We start from the raw sequence: 20,819 nt of genomic DNA, 5'->3' as shown, positions 1-20,819 counted from the left end.
CGCCCGCCGCCGCGCCCCACCTCCCCGACCATGCGCCCGCCGTAGCGGCCCACCTCCCGGACACGCGCCCCAACCAGTCAAACCACACATGCTCTGAAATTTTCAGTTTTGTTGCTTTCACTTGTAGAGACAAGAGGATTTATTTTCCTGGAAGACAATGGTATCCCTCTATTCTATTGTAAATTTCCTAATCACACACTCATAGATCCAAGCCTCTGACCATTTGTGCTTAAGAGGGATCCAAGTCCATGATGCTATTTTAGACTAGGCGATAGAGGTTTTCTCAACTTTGGGAAGTTCTCCGCACCATGGTCTTTAATGACGAGGTGAAAGATCAATTTATTTGGAAACTTGAGACCTAATCAATTGCAGTATCATGGACTTCAACACAAGTCACATTATCCTCTTTGTTGCCAAGCCCCTGAAACTATTCACCATATCCTCATGTCGTGCCTATGGCCAGTGTTGTATGCTAATATTACAACTTATGCGTAGCATATTTTTTTCTTTCAAATAATTTTTTATTTCCATGTTAATATTCTACTGATACTACAATTAAAATTATAACTCCTACCGCATGCTATTATTATTTTGGTTTAAATCATACTGATCTGGCAGTACTCATTGTAATTTACGTTTTCTTGTGCAGGTGCTTCGGAGGGATGAGATTCTAGATGGCAAAACAGTTGTTGGTGCTTGTTGTGAGTCGTTGCATCTCACCATATCAGAAATCTGCTCCGAAACATTCTTTCGCATCGCTTGATCTATGTAGTCCGCCAGGTCATTTTCATCTTCTCTTCATTGTCCAACATTACCGAACTATCAATCCTTTACAACAAGTGATGTGGGAACATTGAGCTTGCTTCAGTTTCGAGATAGAAAATGGTTGTCATCGTCTTAACCAAACATATGGCTTTGGTGCGAGTTAAATAAATATCACTATTTATACTAAACTTTAATATTTGTTTATAATACACTTTTTTCATCTTACAATCATAGCTAATTATTATGGTGAATTTTAACAATATTTTATAATAGAAGTTACATTTCTCAATAAAATACTCCTTAAACACATTTAAATCAATTTGACATAAATATGATTAAATAAGAAACTAGAAGATATCATGTCTTCTTGGATTTTTTGTGCTTGTATTAATGCGGCGTATATGCATGTGTGTCGTTAACAATCTTAATAAATACCTTAAAGTGTGTGGTATACAAATACACCATCATAGTGGTCTTTATTATTAGATATACGCAAATAGAAAATTCTCGAGTTCATGAGATGTTTATGAGGAGCTCGGTACCTAATAATTGCAGTTTTCTTTATTCATTTTTTGGGTCAAATGTGTGTAACATATTACAATGGGTTCAGTAATATGTTGATGATGTGTATACGATATATACTTGGTACTGAAATAATATCACTCTAGCTAAGACAACCTTTAGTACAACTTGTAAAGCATTCATAATAAAGGGATACTTGCATCCTAAGTAAAATTGCTTTATAATATGAACTTGTGGGTCTTATTTTGTTTAGAATTTCAATGATTTATTTATATTTAGCACGCTCTTGGATGCAACACTTTTTCACTAATAATGTGATGATTAATATGCATAGTTTGTGTGTGCGCGGCGCGCACATGTGTGAGCCTCCACCATAGGGCCCAAGGGCGTCATTCTATTTACTTGGTCCATGGATTCACTCTAACCTCAAGGAAACCAAAGTTTGACTACCATCTTGATGGGTGGCACCCGTCGACGAGGTGTAGAGGTAGGGATGCGGCCGGGTGGCCACATGCTCAAAATAACAAAGCCTCATAGTGGTAGTCGGGTTAGCCTGGGATCAGGTGTGCAGCTGAGGCGTGTTGCCGATGAAAAATACGATCATGAAGAACAACACAATGAGCTTGGCCTAGGCCATGATGAACCACACGCACTAAAAAGGCAGCATGAGTAGATACTCAATTCTCAAGTCAGGTTGCAGAATCTCAAAGGTGCAACTGTTTGGGACATGTTATGGTCGTATGTTTACATATAGCGCACTTTAGTCAATGACTAACTACTAGAGCTCGCCTAGTGGATCATTTGCCTTAGTCCTGCTCATGGTGTCATTAGGAGACTTATTTCCGTTCGTTTTGGAGATAGGTGTCCAACTTCTTCATTCCTATCATCATGAATTGTTGCTAGTTAGCGTTTTAGATTGTAATTTATGTTGTTGGATATTATACTACTTGCTACATTGCATTAATAAGTGTTTTTTAAATACTCCCTTCGTTCTAAAATAGATGACTCAACTTTGTACTAACTTTAGTACAAAGTTAGTACAAAGTTGGGTCATCTATTTTGAAACGGAGGAAGTATTAAGTATTCATTGTATGTACCTACAAAGTATTTTATTGTATGTGCCTACACGAGGGCCCTAGGACATTGGAGGCCAGTGCAACCGCACATGTTGTACATTCTTAGGGGCCTTTCCTGCCCCTCCCTGCAACTCGAGCTTCACACGGGCCCTCTTCTGGAGGGTGACCCTCTTGATCGCCAGCAGCTGCTTGGTGGAGCTGTCGCCGACCACCAGCCACTACCCTTCCTCCTTGGTCTTAGGGAACCTGGGGGTGTGAACCGGGCCGACCTCGGAGTTGGGCTTTATGTCATCGCCCTCACGGACCTCTTTAGAGCTTTTTCAGTGTCGTTTGGGCAGACTGTAAACCAGATTCCCAACTCTGTACCTCCTCTGCTTTCTAAGAGTAACAACCAGCATGTTCCTATTGCAACTCCCAGGTTACTGCTTGCTCTTTCAGACTCGGTATCCAGATCCTCTTATTGCTCAGACTTGTAAGGGTGACATCTACCTTGGGCAGCAAAGAAGGATACACTCAACTCTGAATCTATTCCAGCTCTGCCCATCATCTTTCACATTCCAAATCTGAAGATTTCTGAACCGGTCCATCTTTTTGCTCTCCTCGTACACCTAGTCCTAGGTGTATAAATATGTAGCACTCACAGTAAGCATCCCAAAAGCAGTAATCAAATCACTCTTATAAATGGAGCATCACCTCCTCTAATTTAAAGCAATAATCACCCTTGTTTGCTGTTCTGGCAGCCAAGTAAGGTAGGTCATCTCATCATCGCTGTTCGTCGTGAAAGGCGAAATCAGTCACTGGTTGTCTCTCAGCCCCTGTGCTGTCCAGATAAAATAAACAGAAAAAGTTTCCATTTCCTATTTTCAGTTATAATGTGTATGCATCGTGCCGTATCAAATTTGATTATTGATACTACAGTGAACGAATGTCAACTCATGGAGCTGTAAATGTAAATCTGGGAGTTGCCACTTCACGGTGCTGAATTAATGGACTCTCTCACTCTTTGGCTTCAGTTAGAAGTGTCTCCGGTACAAATATCCGTTACGTAGTGCTACATGGGTAGGCTGTCAACAAAATGCTACTGGCCAACTACTGAATTATTCAGTTTTGACATCAGATGCTCCTAGAAAAAGTATCAGCCAGTAGGCCATCCAAGAATATAAGAGAAAAACAAACGAAAAAACTGATACAAACTATTAGTAGTAAACAGTGACCTGCTTTCACAACAGTTAATATCTTGTAAACAAAGCTACTGCAGGAAGGATGAAGACTTTCAGCTCAGAAGAACTAGAGGAAGCAACCAACAGAATAGATCAAAACTGCAACCTCAGCAGTGACTAACACGTTCATTCCAGATTTGTTGCCACGAAAAAAGACATTCAGCTAATTTTGGGATTTCATATCATCTTCATGGCAAAAATGAGAACCTTTTTTCATGGAAAGATAGATTGACCCAGGATTAAATTGAAAGCTGCAATGGCAATTGAGAACATAAACATATAGGGCGTGCAGATATACTCTTCATTAATATATTTGAAAGCATTTGCAGAATGCCCTGATGTCACACTCTTTTAGTTCTAGTATGCATGACAATATGACATCACGATGGACAGGTTAATTGTACTATAATTCTTTCTTCTCTACTGAATGATGTAATGGACATAGAAGGACTCACGATAAAATTACCTGTTTCATTCAGGACTAGCGACGCTAAATTGGCATGTATATCTGACATACTATAGCAGACAACCAACATCCACTCAGGCACACAGACAGAGATTACCAGCTCACTACACACAGGGTGAACTTTTTTGCGCCGTACGCAGTTACAAATTCTCATGGCCCGTTCTTGGTCATGTAATTCTGAAATTAGAAGGCACTTCCCTACAAGTGGCAGCATAGTCTTCCGCGAGGTGGGGGCAGCTTCCTCGTGAGGGCATACAAACTTTTCCATGAAAATCTTCTTTTGTCACCAAGACTGCTGAATAGTAGCTCCACTCGCGCTCTAGCAATCCATTTTCCTACTTCTTGGTTCACGTAAATGTGAATGTAGCAGGCACCTGCCCTGTGCAAGCAGCTGCATAGTCTTCAGCAAGGTGTGGTGCAGCTTGCTTCTGAGGGCATATGAACTTCTCGACAAATACCTTCTCGCCGACCACCACCATACTATAGTAGTCCCTGTCATGATTTAGCAATCCACTTTCCTTAAGAAACCTCATAACATAGTAGCGGGGCCTGAGCCGTCCCTCCAGGCTGTAAGTGAGCATAGCAGGGCGACGAGCAATGTAGGCCGGCTCCAATCCCACCTCAGAGATTAGGAAGTCTGACATACGCTGCAGCACGCCATTTGATCTTGTCAGCAAAACCGGAGCCTTGGACACAGCAATGCCAACCTCGGTATCTGACCACCTAAGTGTCCTCTTCAAGTAGTCCACTTTGGCAGCGATCTTGTCCTCGCTGAAGCATGAGACGGTGTGCAGCGCTTGCCTGAACATTCCAGAGCCACGGGGCACACCTAGACGTTCTGTGCACGCAACCATCGCCAGGACACGCCCTGGTTTGGCGCTAATCATCCTTGGCTCACGGATGAACAGCTTGGCAATATCACAAACAGCTAGCCCGCACTATGCTAGGAGATTGACATTGGGCTTGACCACCCTCTCGAGGTGGGAGCCGAGGAAGCCGGAGCCGTGTTTGAGGGGCCGGAGCAAGTTGTCGATGGAGCCGAAGAGCGGCAGGTAATACTCTACCTTGGAGACGACGGATCTATGGCTCAATTTGCACGGGGCGAGCGAGACGAGTCGCGCGATTTCAGAACGCGACAGTCCGAGGCCGGTGAGCCCGTCGACGATTGGGGCCAGGGTTGTCTCCACTTTGGCGCAGAGGAACCGCGGGTCCTTGGCGACGACGGCCGCGACATCAGCGCCGGAGAGGAAGGAGAGGACGGCGTCGGGGTTGGCGGGGGACTTGAGGTGGGAGAGCCTGGCGGAGGCCTTGAGTACCTGGGCACGGGTGAGGCCGCAGGTGGAGACGAGGTACTCCTCCACGGCGAAGCTAGGGTTGGTGGAAACGGCGGGCGCGGCGGTGGTGGAGAGGAGGCGGTGGAGGGAGAGGAGTGGGGAGGTGGAAGGAGAGGGCGCGCCGGAGAGGAGATGGGAGAGGACGCGCTGTCGGAGGAGGAGCATGACGCCGCGACGGCGGGCGGCGGCGGCGGCGGTGGGGAATTCGAGTGGCGTTGGATGTTCTGAAATGAACTGAACTTGGCTGAGCTCCATTCAATCCCTGCCACTCAAATAACATCCAACGGTCTATTTCCAACCACACAACACCAGAGCCCAAAATAACTTCCCAAGATTGTTTTCACAGTATGGAACTGACAAAAATTGTTCCACGACAGTTAAAAAAATTGTTCCACAACTAGAATATCGAACAAACATAATTCATGACGATTTTTTTGGGCCGACAAGAGACGAAAGTTCCGCGATGGTAGAGAGTTAGCTGCTTAATAAGGAAAATGTTGACGAAAAACCACTCCCGGTTACAACGGCACAGGGAAAACCCAGACCTGGACACACATTGAAGAAACGACAAACATCGACACCAGGACAACAACAATGGATTCACTTTTGAGAAAAATGCAAAGAACCCCATAGTAGTGGCAATTTTGTGACCTACGATGAAAAAGGAAGCTCCGACTTCAACAGAAGAACAATAACCACCACTTAGTATCGTCATTATTGTCACACGAGGAGAACTGAGCGGGCACCATGGCAACTAAACAAATCTATACGACATAAGCCAACTCGCAGGTGGAGGGGGGTGGGGGGGGGGGGGGGGGGGGGGGGGGGGGGGGGGCGCTCCTATGCTGCTAAGGGAGTGACCCACGAAGCATCACCATTTGGCATATTTGGATGGATATGAGGTTCCCCTTCAAGGCTCGAGGACTAAGAACAGAGTGTCATGGACCCAACAAAAAGCATCTGTTGCCAGCTGCAGTGTGTGTATTGTAAGGTTGATGCGCTGAAACGAAAATCGACGAGTGAAGACTCATAAACTTGGAGTTGCAGATGGAGCATTCGACTCCATGAGGTGCCTAAATTCAGTGAGTTGCAGAAATAGGGAACGCCTATTGCTCTAAGGAAAAGAGAAATGCATGCAAAGTCAAAGATTTGTAAACCTAAGAGTTACCACCCGAGAAAAGTTGAGTTGTGAAATTAAACTCAGTGGCGACTGGCGAGAACAAAGCAGTGGGATTAAAATGTCCAAGTGGTTGATGCTTTTTGCTTTATCACACCAATCGAGGAACCGATTTCTGATTTGAGGGGTGGGTGACTGACCACTACATTAACGTTAATGCGATGCCAGAATAGACAATAGAGTGAAGCAAAGCGTACTTGGGGGTTGGTTGTTTACACTTCCAATGTCTTAAAGTGTATTCCTCCTCTTTCACATGTTCCTCTTCCACTGTTTCAATCATTTATTTAGTGTTTCAGCCCTGTTTTTTTTCCAAGAAAGCCCTTTGTTATCAGCTTCTGAAGTTTCAGTCATAACCCTCTTTTCATGCTTTTTTTGACATACATATTATTCCCATGCTTATATGGCTGAATTGACAAAGTTTCTGTTATTCGATACTTGGATGTTTCAGTCATGTGAAGGTTCACACTATTTTCTCGCACTGAAATGCTACTTTACCTATTGTTGCTGGGATGGCCTGGCTTCGAGGATTCAGAGTCAAGGGAAGTTTGTGAATTGTGAAGTTAATAAACATATTTTGCCATCTTTAACTATATGGGTGTCTAATGAAATTAGAGCGTGAGGAATTGCTGACGCAGCCAGTGAGCCACGCAAGCAGAGTCTTGAAGCAGTCGTACCCATACAATACATCTGTTATGACTAATCTCACAGCATCCTGAAGCTGCATGCAGTAATACATCTATTATGTACTACACTGTTCTTCTTTGCTGCTGTAAGCCTGCCGCTTGTGGGCAGGAGATGGATTCTCAGCTCCTGTGCTGTGCTATCCAGATGAAGTTTCCCATTCTTGGCTTCAGGTATGATCCGATTCCAGCTGCAACGTGTATGCATGGTACCGTATCACATTACATGTTGATGTTGTCACCACAAGCGAACCGGCCAAACCCTCCAAAGCTGACAGGGCAACAAAGGAAGTGATACCACTGCTGAGCCATTACTATCCTGCTGTATTCGGCCGAGTGACATCCATACCCCACTTTATGTTTTTTTATTAACGAAATACATTAATTAAAAAAAGGAAAATAAATAAATGAAAATAAATAAATAAATGTCAGCTCACAGGTTTGTAAATGTAAACATGGGAGCTGCCACTTAAGTTCAGTGCTTCACAGGGACTGCACCATACCTAAGTTTGAATAAATAGACTCTGTCATTCTTTGTTCCCGGCTTCCCGCTGTCCTTTTATTGGCTTCAGTTAGCAGAGCACAAGTGCACAATAGCCAACCAGCATCCATTTCTAGCTGGAATGTCAGATGATGTCGTAGCGGAAAGCAGTGAATAATACTAACTGAACCTGAAAACTGCATTAGGTACGATGGTGTGCTAAATGCAGTGGGTTGTAAAAACGAAAAATGCATATTGCTCGGAAGGAAAAGTGAATTGAAAAATCACAGAATTATAAACCTGGGAGTTACCACTAGATGAACAGTGGTGAAATTATATTGAATGTCGAGAACAAAGATACATACATGCATGTATCTTTTTCTCTTTTGAGTCAAACCTCTGCTTTTTCTCTGGGCTGTGCTGCTGACAGTTGTTTGGTTGTCATTCATGTGTAGTTGTTAGGAGCTAGGGTTCGGCCCTGCCTAGGGCGTAGGGTGTAGGGTGTAGGGGAAGGAGGGAGTTGGGCGAGGGGGGAGCGCGGCGGCCGGCGGCGAGGCGCCGTCCTTGCGGTTGGGCAGCGGCGGCGCAGGAAGGAGGCGGCTAGGGTTAGGGTTCCGGCTCCTCTGGGAGCCGGGCAATAGAATAGTCTTATTGCTTAATTCTCGAAATAGTCTTACAACTTGTATATATAACCATAATCTGAAAATAAAACTAAGATAACTTGAGGCCTAAGCCTGCCCAGTGGGCCCCCTGCGGCCATAGACCTGGCCGGTCATAACAGTAGTCAATATCCAAGATTCAGTCATTAGTTCTGGAACTGTTATGTACTGTAGTTCGGAGTACTATGCTGGTGTTTATCTTCTTAAGAAAAAAGGAACAGGTCTGTGAGGACGATATCTCTCTGTTGCTTGCTCTGCTTCAATGTTGTAGAGTTTTGTTGGTCAGCAGCTACTACAACCAGGGAATGCGAACGCTATTTGAAGACAGCGTGGTGGTGCTGCATAGCTACAACTGGGACAGGTCGCCCGCATTGAAGTCCACAGTAGGTTCTTAACATTACAATATGGCAGGCTTTTAAATAGAACATTATATGTACATAACGTTGTGCAGTATTGGAATATACAGATCCACGGATCTGCAGAAACTACCAAGAAGCAAATTAAATTCCTTTAATATTGCCTAGCCACCACAGTTTCACCTCTGACTTATGACAGAGACAAATGAAAGAAAAAATTGCAACATATTGTCCATACCTAAAATAGAAGAGAATGTACTATGGACACCTTTGGAATCCTTAAAAACTCCTGTTGGTAGAGTAATGATGCAAAGGCCTGATTACCGAACATGTACTGTTAGAGCATGAGGTATTGCTCCAGGCTCTAATCCTACCTATATCGGCATACATCCATAGTAATTACCTTCCTACACTCAATATGAAGTGAATAATATTTCTTATGACCTGCCTGGTTCATACAATGAGATGGCTGTGAGAGAGTCGTGTCACTCTGTCAATTGCGCCTTAATTACTGAATTATACTACATGGCTAATCTGTTGTGCGCCTAAATGGATAATCTTGAAGCTGCGGCACTACATGTGTTACCGACTGATGTATTCTTCCTCTTCTTTTGGAACAGAGCAAGTTGCCCTTTTCTTTTTCGGCTTCAGATGCATCATCCTGTTCTGGCTGCAATCTGCATACGGTGCACTACCGCATTCGATGCATGCTACTACTGCTCCCTCCGTCCGGGAAAACTTGTCCTCAGCTTAGTTCATTTCCAATTTTGCAAAAAAAAAACCCTTATCCTTTTAATTCTCTTGCCAATCAACCCGTCTTCCACCCCCAGTCGCCGGCGGGCACCGCGCGCCCCAGCCGTCGTAGGGCTCAGCTTGCGCCACTCCTGCGCCGCAGCTGCCAACTTGCACCCCTGCTGCTCCTCTGCGGTGACACCTCGACGGGCGGCGGCTGCACGGCTGACGGGCGGCACCTCCTTGTCGTCCTGATCGCGTCACCAGCACCGCCGCCCACCTGCGCAGCTGCCACAGAGGTGACCACCGCCGCTCGCAGGGCCTGCGCCGTCCGCTTCGGCCGCCGGCACGCTGTCTTCCGCCACTCCGGCCTCTTCTGCTGTTTCCGTCTTCCTACGCCTCTGCTACTTCTGCTAGTGGTGGTGCAGCTCCCGAACTTTGTCCAGACGGCCACAATCTTCTTCTTCTTCGTCCAGGCGACCCCGGCTGTGCTGCTGTTGAAGGTACCAGCGCCCCGCCCTGAAATTGCTGCCATATGGACAAATTGATGTGAGATTGTTTGGATAACATCATGGCAGCATCATTGTAGATCAGACTGATGTGAAATTGATTTGAATTAGAGCACCAGTGGATCATCCAGTTGGATTAATTGGATGTTTGTTCTATAATTTGAGGAGCGTGTAAAACTGAATTGTCTTTCCTATATAGTGACTGTAATTTGGAGTGGTGGCTGTAATTTGGATTAATTGGAGTAACTTGGATTAATTGGAGTAACCAAATGTTCAGTCTAAGCTCAGAATTAATGGAGTGGGTTGACTAACTAGACTTGAAAACTGCATTAGATACGATTCGATAAGTTTCAGAACTTCAGATTCAGTAAATAAAAATGGAGTATAGCTTGGTTCCATCCTCATCTTCTTGCATCTTGATTCAGTAAGCTTCAGAACTTTAGATTGGTTCTTGTTAGCTTGGCTGCAGCTCTATTTTGCCTGCTCCTGTTGTTAGTTCAGTAAGTTTCAGTAAGAATGGAGTACATTTTCCTGGCTGAACCAAGTTCAGACAAAATAGGACAAATTGCATTCAGTAAAGCAAACTTTTGACTAAATTTTTGACAAACAAGAGGACACATCTATCACCACATGTTCTTGGCTGAACCAAGGTCACCATAGGGTGTGATTGGAATACAAGAAAAGAAAAGTGTGTCTATGGATGACACATTTATTTTCAGTTTAAACAGTTTTGTCAAACTGAAAATTCCATAGTTGTAGCAACTCTGAAAACAGTCCGGGATTTTTGACAGTGTAAATGGACTTCACAGTCCCAGATTTAACATAGGGTGACTTGACACCATTACGAAGACCTCACCATACATCCGCTCGGCGCCACACAGCCTCCCTGAGAGCAGTGAGTGAGCGAGGGGCATCAGTTAGTGAGCTCAAAACCAGTTCAGTCAGTAGCAGGGTGGAGCAGTGGAGTGTGACATCACTTGATGCACTAATTCAGTCAAAAGCAGAGTGAGAGAGCCAAATTCAGTAACCTGCAATGTCTCGGTGGACTATATGACCTATTGCAAACAAAAAACTTGCAAAAATGCGTCTGTGAGAGAGTATGGCCCTGATATATTAGTGGTTTTCGCTGTTTGGGTTTCGGTAAGAAAATGTCTGCAGAATGTCATCATGGATCAACAACTAATGCATCTACAGGCTACAGCAGGATACTCACGAGTTCATCAACAACAGGATAGTCACAAGTTCATCTAGTACAGCATGATGCACCTATAGCAAGAATGTTCAGCACTAGCTCACCTCACGGCGTCGGCGTTGTGGTGGTGGTGGTGGTGGGGGAAGTTGGGTGACGGCAGCGTCCAGCTCCTCCTCACGGCGACGTCCTCCCGCTCCTCCTCACGAGGCGTCCTCCATGCAGCTCCATCTCCGACTACTGGCGGCGGAGGGCCCTGGGAGGGAGGGGACGGGGACGCGGACGCGAGGTGGATGGAGGCTGCAGAAGACGAGCTCCTCACCTGAATACCGGCAGAAGCAGCCCCGGGAAAGCGAGTGGCACAAGCAGATCGGAGAGCCGGAGGGGGGAAAAACTGAGCCTTGTCCTCGTCGTGGTTCACCATGGTGAAGGATGAGGGGAACAAGGAGAGGGAAGCTGCGGGGGAGGCGTGGGGCGAGCGGGGGAGCTCCGGCGTGGGGGAGCCGAGCAAGGGATCTCCGGCGCGGGAGAGGAGCGGGGGAGCAGAGGAGCGCTGTGTTTGTAGGTAATTTGCTGGGGGGTTCGAAAAACTACCACGATGACAAGTTTTCCCCATCGGACGGAGTACAACAAAGGAATACACATGGATGCATCCTGTCGTTAGTCTGTGACACATGGATACCTACATACCACTGCTGCATTACAGACTTACAGTGACCCAGTTTTGCAACAGGTACATCAATTACTAGTCCTACTGTATGTATAGTAGGTAGAATACAGGAGAATAAGAATCCGATGGAAACACACACACACACACACCCAGACGGAGGGAGGGAGAGTTTAATACTCAGTCACTCTCACGTGCTCCGCTACCTGCCTCTCCACCGCTTCCCTCTGCACCTCAAATATTTTACTGTTATACCAGGTACCAGCATTAGGCAACTGAATTTCTTTGAGGCTTTTGAGGGCTGGCAGCCCGGAGATGTCCTTCAGCTTCCGGCACACACCAATATGTAGCAGCTCAAGCTTGGGCATCGTGTCTTCTTCAAACAGCACCGACTGGAGGTTCTCTGAGCAACAGAGATCCAGCACCATGAGGCTAGGGAGAGATGACCTCTGGAAATGGAGCTGTGTCCCCCTGAACGAGTCAGACTGCAGGCGTAGTACCACTATATTTGGTAGCACCCCGATGACTTGTATGGCATCATCTTGCTCCAATCTGCTAAACCTTAGCACCAACTTGGAGAGATTCTGAAGCGTATGGATCCATTTTGTTACATTGACCAGCTTGCCATGCAGAGCGAGGCTCTCGAGGCTGCTTGGTGGCAACAAATCTTCACCCAAACAGCCATCTAACAAATCTTTACCCGAGTTACTTATTTTAACTGACAAAGATTGAAGTTGATTATGACCAGCAATGGCAGACCATAACTCACTGATGTTTCTGCAGCTCAGACCACCCACTTTAAGCTTTCGCAGCTGAGTAAGCTCTCCAAACTCTTTTATAGTGGCATTTTCATTTCTCCCGGAAACATCAAAGAAACCTAGTGAGTGAAGGGCCTTCAATTTACCAATCCCTTTAGGAAGTACAACGCCATGTTCACGGTCCCAATCACAATCTGCCCGAAGGTGCTGTAGCTTCCGAAGATTGGTGATTGTTGTTGGCAACTCAGATATATGTGTACCTCTAACATCCAGTGTTTCGAGGTGCCTCAAATTCTGGAAGGAATTAGGCAGGCATAAAATCCTGCAACATCCTCGAAGAGAAAGGTACTTGAGGTGACGGAGCTGCCCAATTTGATCAAGATGATGATCTCTTAACCCTAGTGTGTCCTCTAAGTCAAGCACTCGCACAAACCTCATATTGTCGGAGATGAAAAATGATCTCCACTCTCCAAACACAGTCAATGACCGTACATGTGACAAGTCTAGCTTGCTCTCCAGCACATCTTTATCCCTTTTCCAGTTGCTGCCAATGACAAGATGGCGTATTGCACCTTGTGTGTCACTCAAACAACATCCTTCCTCCAGCGTCAAAACAAGGTTTTCCTCCCTAGCCTTTGATATGCATATTTCACGGATCATATCATGAAGTTGGCAAGAATTGATTTTCTGACTGTATCGGTCTGTCCCTTCACCTGGCAGGATCATACTCCTATCCAAGAGCTCATCAAAGTACCTCCGACAAAGTTCAATTGCAATCATGCCATGCATATCCCTTGAATAACCCTCTGCAGTCCACCGCCTCACCAAGCGACCCCACCTAATTCTCTGGTCTTCTTGAAATATAGATAAGTATAAGAAAGCAGACTTCAGATGGTATGGCAAACCATCGTAGCTCCTCATAAGAATTGTCTTTATTGTCCTAAGTTCAGAATTTATCTCCAATTCAGTGTTAATACCATCACTCATCTTCTTCCATTCAATAGCATTTTTTGGTTTAGTGGCTAGGAATCCACCGATAGTGGATATTGCAAGAGGAAGTCCATCACATTTCTGCAGGATAAGTCTTGCTTGCTCCATCATAGCTGGGACTAAATCTGTTTTTTCACTATTGTCCTTGAATACCTGCAACGGACGTAATTTGAAAAAGTTAACTATTTGGATTAAAATATTACTGTTGCTAAATTAAGAATATTTAGTAACATTAGCTTGTTTGTCCTAGTTTCCACTTCTACCTTATGGAAGTCAAAGCCCTGGCCCTAAGGGTATGTTTACGAAAAACTATCCTCTCCATGGATTTAGCATTTACAAAACTAAAATTCTCAGCATATGGGGAATTCACTAAGCATTGAAATTTCCTTGTATCCTGGGTGTGCACTAAACTGTAATCATAGATACTGCTACTATTGAAATGTTCACCTACAATAACATGCTTTGGGTAAAAAAAACTATTAATGTACTTCACAAAAAAATCTAAAAGGTACAAAAATTTTGCCCGTGAAATGAAAAATAAATTTGAAGGAAAAAAATTGCTACTTTAGCTGCAATTTCGATGGCGTCCATTAACACTCATAACAAAGTAATTTAGCTACTTTGATGGTTTCCATTAAACAAACAGATATAACTCCTTGACTATGGTGAGAACATTTGACGCTGCAATTAACTCAAGGAAGCAGAATTTTACAACAACGTTTCCCAGGGCAAGAAAGAATGTAGTTGATTGCTCCAAGGACCTACCTAATTACAATCTCAACAAAAAACTTCGTTGCATTTCTGTGCCATGTGGAAAAAAATTGAGGGCACAAACTTGCTTGCACACAAACTGCAATTTTTTTATGAAACTTTGTTCAAGAGATTGCAAATCTTTGGTCTTGCTACATTGCTAAAAAAGGAACAATTTACAAGAATAAGCCTACGCCATTACAAACAAACATCAACAGAAAGGACAACAGCTGAGAACCGGTAACCACTAGACGCTCATTGCAACAGACACTCCACCAAACCAATGATAACCTTAATGCCTTACACCTGCTACAACAGACCGGCTAAAACCTGTCATAGGGAGAGAGAATATAGCAAGAAGGGTAGAGCTAGGCCATGCCAACTTGAGAAAATGGTGGCTCATTAACAACAGTGAATTACCTCCTCACACTATTGACAAATTCGCACCTGCCACACCCAAGGTGAACCCTCCTCCCACCAAGTAGGACAAATAGGGTGTGACACACAGTGAGGAAGCCCTGGCAGGCCCACGCAGCACACAAGAAAGATCGGCACATTTATTGTACCACAAACTGTGGCTGGCAACCTAGCTATTGCATCTCCACCCTACAGCTATTGCAGTGAACTTCCAAGTCACCAGATATTGTCTGACCATTGCCTCGTGATGCAGACAAACCATGCTAGCCAAAGCATGGTCATCGTCTACGAACCCTGACACACTCAGACACCAGCCAAGACAAGCGTCTGAGCAACGTTGGTGGGACAACATGGCACAAGTTCCTCAACATTCACTCCCTTGCCACACGAAGCCACAAATACCTACACATGATATATGCGCATGCACTTGCAAGCTAAACGATGCCCCGCAGACCCAGAGAAACACCAACTGTGGCTCACATGAGCACAGCAACAAGCTTGATGTTGTCCTGGCCTCCGCTCGAACCTAAGACAACTAGAGCGGCAGAATCCCGATAGCACCGACAAACATGTCAGCTGCTGGCCATCACCACCCCACCACCCTGCGGAGGCCCCAACATACCGCGTGTACGGAGGCTCCGCTTGTAGCATCCAAGCCCGCTGCCCAGTCACACAAGCCCACCACGGCACCTTCCTGAAATTTAGCAAGACGGTCCAGATCTAATATGTTCCTAGATATAATGGACATTTTCCTAGATCTAAAATTACGCACGTACAAGATTATTAGAGTTTAAACATATTTTTTTCAAAGAAGACGTCACCTTTTATACTTCTAAATTGCAGATTGAGAGAAAAATATAATGTTACATGAGGTAAGAGTAACGAAATGTGAAGCAAAAACTATATGAAAGGGAAAAAGGGCTACTAGTTCTAAAATTACCTTCTTTTTTAAGAGGTCAAGTGCAGCATCCTCTTTCAGACCACCAAGATGGTACCTGTTCTTGTCCTCTACTGAACAATGTTTGGCAATACCGTTTTCTCTTGTGGTGACTATGATCCTTCCAGCATTATACAAACACGATTTGACCAACTCCCACTCAGAGGTGGACAATATATCATCAAGAACAACAAGGCACCTTTTCATTTTTAGTACCCGAGCTAGTTCCTCCTTCAACTCTTGAAGATTCATCACTGATATGCTTTTCTTCTGTGCCCCAGTTGTTGCTCCAACCGGATCTTCTTGGATAGTATTCTGAAGCTGCAAAGCCAAATCTCTAAGAAGTACTTCTGGCTTAAAAGGACGCAATGCAGTGGCCCAAGCACGCTTCCAGCCACCAAGTTCTTGGCTCCGGTAGATGCTTCGAACAAGAGAGGTTTTCCCAAGACCTCCCATTCCCCAAACTGAGATCACCGTACAACACTTGTTGTCTGGCTGGCCAACTAATTTGATAAGAAAAAATTTCTCTGTTTCTCGCCCACAGAGGAATTCATCAGCAAGTGCCAGTGCCAGTGTCCTACTGCGATCATACTTCTTTCTAGCAGGTGAATTACAAATTTTGTCTTCACCTGCAATGTTAGGTTCTTGGTCTTCCTCCTGTATTTCATCGCTGGGCAATGTTGTGTTTGTCTCACTTGTAGTAACTTTGTTGCTGTAGGAAATTGGCTCGGCGGAACATGATGCTCGCTTAACCTAAACAAAAAAGAACAGATCTATGAAAATTTATGTACTTTTGCTCAGAGTTAAATGTTGAGGATTTTCAGGTGCACACTTTTTGTGAGAGTAGTATGCCCAACAGATTATCTAAGTCCATGTACAATGTGTTCATCCTTACTCAACTTTAAAGCACAATATGTTTTTCAATTAGTGTGCATTATACGAAGACGCATGTCTCAGCTGTATTTCCCTCTAACTTTAAAGTTTGTTAAATAAGTTTGAGCACCAGGATTAGCTCATTCATACACATATGTTTGCCAATTTTAGTGAGAGCTCTATGCCCAACAAATTATCTAACTTCATATATATCCTTGGTTCAACTTTTAAAAATAATGGTTTTTTTTAATTCGCGATACTAGGAGGTATGTCTCAGTTTTCTTTCCCTCAAATTCTGATGTTTGAGCACCAAGATTGGCTCGTTCGTACACAGTTGTTTAGGCTACTAAAGCTAGATTGCTATGTTGTGCGCGTGTGTGTGGCTGAAAAGAAAACACTAGTGAACATTTATACATCCCAAATATAATCTATGGATATGGAATTCAAGATTTGAATTTCGATTTTTCAATCAGTGCTGGAGTCCCACCTTCAGTTTCTCCTCCACAGTAGCAGCCTTTGCTTCATCATTGTTGTCCACCATTGCTACACTAACAGTGCCCATGTTAACCTGTCCCACTGAATTCTGCAATCAGACGTGAAATGAAAAGAAGAATCAATCATCCGTAATAAGAAATAAACAAGTCTATAACAAAACAACGCAAGAAACAGACTTACCTTCTTGTGGAACAAATAAATAGTTTGATCACAGGACAACTGCTTGAACTCTGAAACTTGGTACGGTTTCTCTGTGCACAAGCTTGCAATTTCAGCTTGCTGCGTGGAAACAACAATTCTACTTTGTTTCTTGTTGTCGGGGAAGTATTTCTTAATGCTATGCCACTCCACTATTGTGGATAGGTCATCAATTACAATCAGGTAGCTATTGCTACACAACAGCGCATTAAACACACGCACTAAATCCCTTTGATCCATGTTCTCCATCTTGACAAGAACATTAGCGCCGATGCTTGTTTCTTGGTCTGCCTTTCCAGAGTCATCATGTGAATTTTCATAAAATTGCCTTACCAAGCTGTGGAGGAACTCTTGTGGATTGAAGGGATGCATCAACCTAATCCAAGCACAGAATCCAAACCTTTTCAATACCTTTGGATCATCATAAACCTCCTGGATGGCGGACGTCTTCCCAAGATCACCGCTAGTTCCCCACATGGCGATCACCCTAAGTTCCACGTTATTGCTGGTAATCAACTGGTGGAGGTCCACTTTTGATGATGAATCATGTTCCACAGCAGCAAACATCGCTGCAGTGGCAATGCTGGCCTGCTCCTCTGCCACGGTAGACTTGTAGCTGGAGCTATCCTTGATGAGGCGATAGCGCAGGTTCCTGTTACTCACGTCCTCCACCTCGGCCCTCAGCTCCTTCACCTCCTTGGCGATGCGGCGTCGCTCACCTGGGTTGCGGGGGATGCACCCCAAAAATGGTTTTTTCTCCGAATGAAGGCCAAAATCCATGAGGCTGTCCTCTACTTTGTAGGCCAGGACCCCAATCTGTTTCACCCAGGTGGTGAGCACCTTGTTCTGGCTCTGCTCCTCGTCAGCCGTCATCAGGAACGACTGCATCATCTGCAGCTCGTCCCTGATGAAGTTCACATCGCGCTCGACACCGAGCTGCAGCGCGATTTCCTCCGCCGCCTTGGACGTGGCATAGCCCAGTGCACCGCCCAGCGCGGCCTTCCCCAAGCTCACCCCCGTCGCCTCCATGGCTCTACTTTCTCACTGTGATGTGTAGGTGGTGGTGCTATTGGCAGATGTGAGTGTAGCTAGCAGCTGGTAAGGGCATGTGGATTAGTAAGGTGAACCCATTCCAGCTACAAGCTTTGTGTCAAGTTGGCATTTTTCTTGTCTTCATTACAAGGCTCGAGGCACCATCATGTGCACTTGGTTCTGAATCTGAATCTGAACTAATCTAGTTACATGGCCGGGTCTGAATCTGAACTTGTGATTAAACAAACGAGTATGGCTTCTTGATTACAGCGAGCACATTTGACGCAGCGACTGACCCCAGCTGGAGGAGGCTCAATCTTTTACTGCAGAGTTGTCGCCCACTTACTGTTGTCGTCTATAGTATTTTGCTTGAGGGCGTATACAGATCTGGTGATTAAACTAGGTTGGCGACAACACCGTGAGGCAGAGAAATGCAACTAAATTAAACTACTAGGTTGTACCTTCACTGCGGGGAGCTCGCCGGAGACTGCGACCACTCACTGCGGAGGTGTTCTGCTCCGTAGGTAACGCACCGTAGCCGCGCCGCCGTGCCCTGCCGCGACCCAACCACCGTAGCCGCGCCCGTCGCAATCCGACCTCGCTAGCCCGTCGATCGAATGCCATCGCGACCCGCCGCCAGGCTCCGCCGTCGCCGCCGCCGTACCGTCGAAGGAGCAGAAGGGATTTGGGGGAAGTGATGGTTACGGCGGAAGCGCACCTAGGTCTTACGCTTTCATAGCGCGGAAGCGTATGTTTAGCCTCTTCAGTTTTCATTGTGACTTTCAGGGCTTGGGGTTGGAGATCAGTACCAACTATTTGATTAGAGACGGTACTTCAGAAATTTGAATACAGCTAAATCCTACACCCTCCGTTTTTAAATATAAATCGTTTTAGAGATTCAAATAGAGACTACATATAGAGCAAAATGAGTGAATCTACACTCTAAAAGCATCTATAGTCGGACGTCTCAAAGCCGCTTCAAACGACCGGGCAGACAACCCGAACACTGACCGGTCACAAAAAACCACCTGGGCCGCGGGCGCCTCAAACGCCTCATATTCAGTCCAAATATGGGGCGGATATGGGGCGTCCGGGCGCGTCCGCCACGTCAGACCCGACAACCCTACCCCACCACAAATCCACCCCCTCGACCTATGAGATCCATTTGCTCTCTCCTCTCTTCTTCCTCCTCCATGACGGACGTCTCGCAGCTCCGCCGCCCCCATTGCTCCGTAGCCGTTCCAAGCCTCTGCGTCGCCAGCATCGACAGAACAGTCCTCTCTCCGTTCTCGCCGCCGAGGACGTCGTCACCAGCCCGGACACCGTCGCTGTACATCCGGCAACTCTCGGGCTGCTTCTTGCACTCTATGTGTTCCAAACCGGGGTTTTTTTTTGCAAGGAAAATGATGAATTCCGATCATTAGTCGGGCGAGGAGTATAGACCGATGGAGCTTGATCAAATGATTCAAGATGAGTTCTTCGATTCGTCGGATTCGAGCGAAGAAGTGGACATAATCATGCTCATGAGCATGCAAGAGGAAATGGACCGGCCAGGTGGAGAATATTCTCAAGTTGAAGGGCTCAATCAAAGGAAGAAGACTGATCAATCAGGATAGGGTGTCCGAAGCACGGCTACTGCACAGGACTACTTTGCTCCTAACCGAACTTTCCCGAATGATCCATGGGTTCATCGCCGTTTTCGCACCATTGTATTGCGCATTATGGAGTGAGTAGAGGCACACAATGATTACTTAAGGCTGAAAAGGAATTGTTCGTGGAGCTTCAATGATGTGGGGTTGGAAACTTTGTGGCAGTTGATGACATGTTGTGTTATTTTGCACGATATGATTTATCGAGGATGAGAGTGATGGTGTTGCCAAACCAATGATTTCCAAGCGCCCAGAGAACAAGTTCAAATTTTGAAAGATCAAAATGCAAATCAACTTATGAACTTTCCACAGATGCATCAAAATCTTCGAGACCATTAGGTGTACGCACAACTACTCAATGATTTTGTGGAGCATATGTAGACCCACAATGGAAACCAAATAGCTAATGCTTGAGTTGTGCACTTAAAATAAATTTTGTGTATGAACTATGTATTTTTGGTACCAACATTTGTTATTACATGCGACATTGTTGTTTATGATGGACGTGCATGTATTTGAGAGTTCAGATTTGAGATATGTGGATTCCGGACATGAGATATGAGGCGTCGTCATTCCCGGGCGTTTGAAGGGCCGGATTTGTCAAGTCCGGCTGTAGATGCTCTAAAATATGTCTATATACATCCATATGTTTCATATGTAGTTTGTACTGAAATATCTAAAAAGACTTATATTTAAGAACAGAGGGAGTAGAAAACAAATATGTGTAAAGAGATTAATTTGAATCATAAATTCAATAAAAAAACAAATATCAACTACTTGGGGATTATCCGGATCACGGAATTTGCAAAGCACACGATGCGTGCAAGAAATTTAAACATATAATCACATATTTGCGGAGTGCGGAATTTTGGAAGTCTGGAGCATGT

The 20,819-nt window shown here is 45.1% G+C and overlaps 1 protein-coding gene, 2 long non-coding RNA genes and 1 pseudogene across 5 annotated transcripts; 2 read left to right on the top strand and 2 right to left on the bottom strand.

Moving 5' to 3' along the window:
* LOC125515840 lies at positions 1 to 3,565 on the top strand. Of its 2 annotated transcripts, none has more exons than XR_007287142.1 (2): positions 1 to 160; positions 650 to 3,565. It is a non-coding gene; the product is annotated as an uncharacterized LOC125515840 (long non-coding RNA). The 2 variants fall into 2 exon arrangements; XR_007287143.1 differs by having other exon boundaries at positions 1 to 326.
* Positions 3,566 to 4,034: 469 nt separating this feature from the next.
* LOC125515839 lies at positions 4,035 to 6,174 on the bottom strand (annotated as a pseudogene).
* Positions 6,175 to 9,834: 3,660 nt separating this feature from the next.
* LOC125512198 lies at positions 9,835 to 17,037 on the top strand. The gene is made up of 4 exons (XR_007285241.1): positions 9,835 to 9,971; positions 15,967 to 16,121; positions 16,230 to 16,290; positions 16,404 to 17,037. It is a non-coding gene; the product is annotated as an uncharacterized LOC125512198 (long non-coding RNA).
* LOC125512197 (disease resistance protein Pik-2-like) lies at positions 11,846 to 19,046 on the bottom strand. 2 transcript variants are annotated; one of them, XM_048677280.1, is made up of 5 exons: positions 18,745 to 19,046; positions 17,234 to 18,682; positions 17,046 to 17,141; positions 15,689 to 16,438; positions 11,846 to 13,734 (listed from the first exon to the last, which is right to left on the bottom strand). In XM_048677280.1, exons 2-5 carry the CDS (start codon positions 18,278 to 18,280, stop codon positions 12,007 to 12,009), a joined length of 3,621 nt encoding a protein of 1,206 aa, XP_048533237.1. In that variant the 5' UTR covers positions 18,281 to 18,682; positions 18,745 to 19,046; the 3' UTR covers positions 11,846 to 12,006. The 2 variants fall into 2 exon arrangements, with proteins under 2 accessions (XP_048533237.1, XP_048533236.1); XM_048677279.1 differs by having other exon boundaries at positions 17,234 to 18,670.
* Between the last annotated feature and the right edge of the window lie 1,773 nt (positions 19,047 to 20,819).

Source organism: Triticum urartu, chromosome 6 (assembly GCF_003073215.2).
Source record: "Triticum urartu cultivar G1812 chromosome 6, Tu2.1, whole genome shotgun sequence".
Taxonomy (NCBI): domain Eukaryota; kingdom Viridiplantae; phylum Streptophyta; class Magnoliopsida; order Poales; family Poaceae; genus Triticum; species Triticum urartu.
Note: the sequence above shows the minus strand (reverse complement) of the source record. Positions and strands in the feature narration are given on the sequence as shown.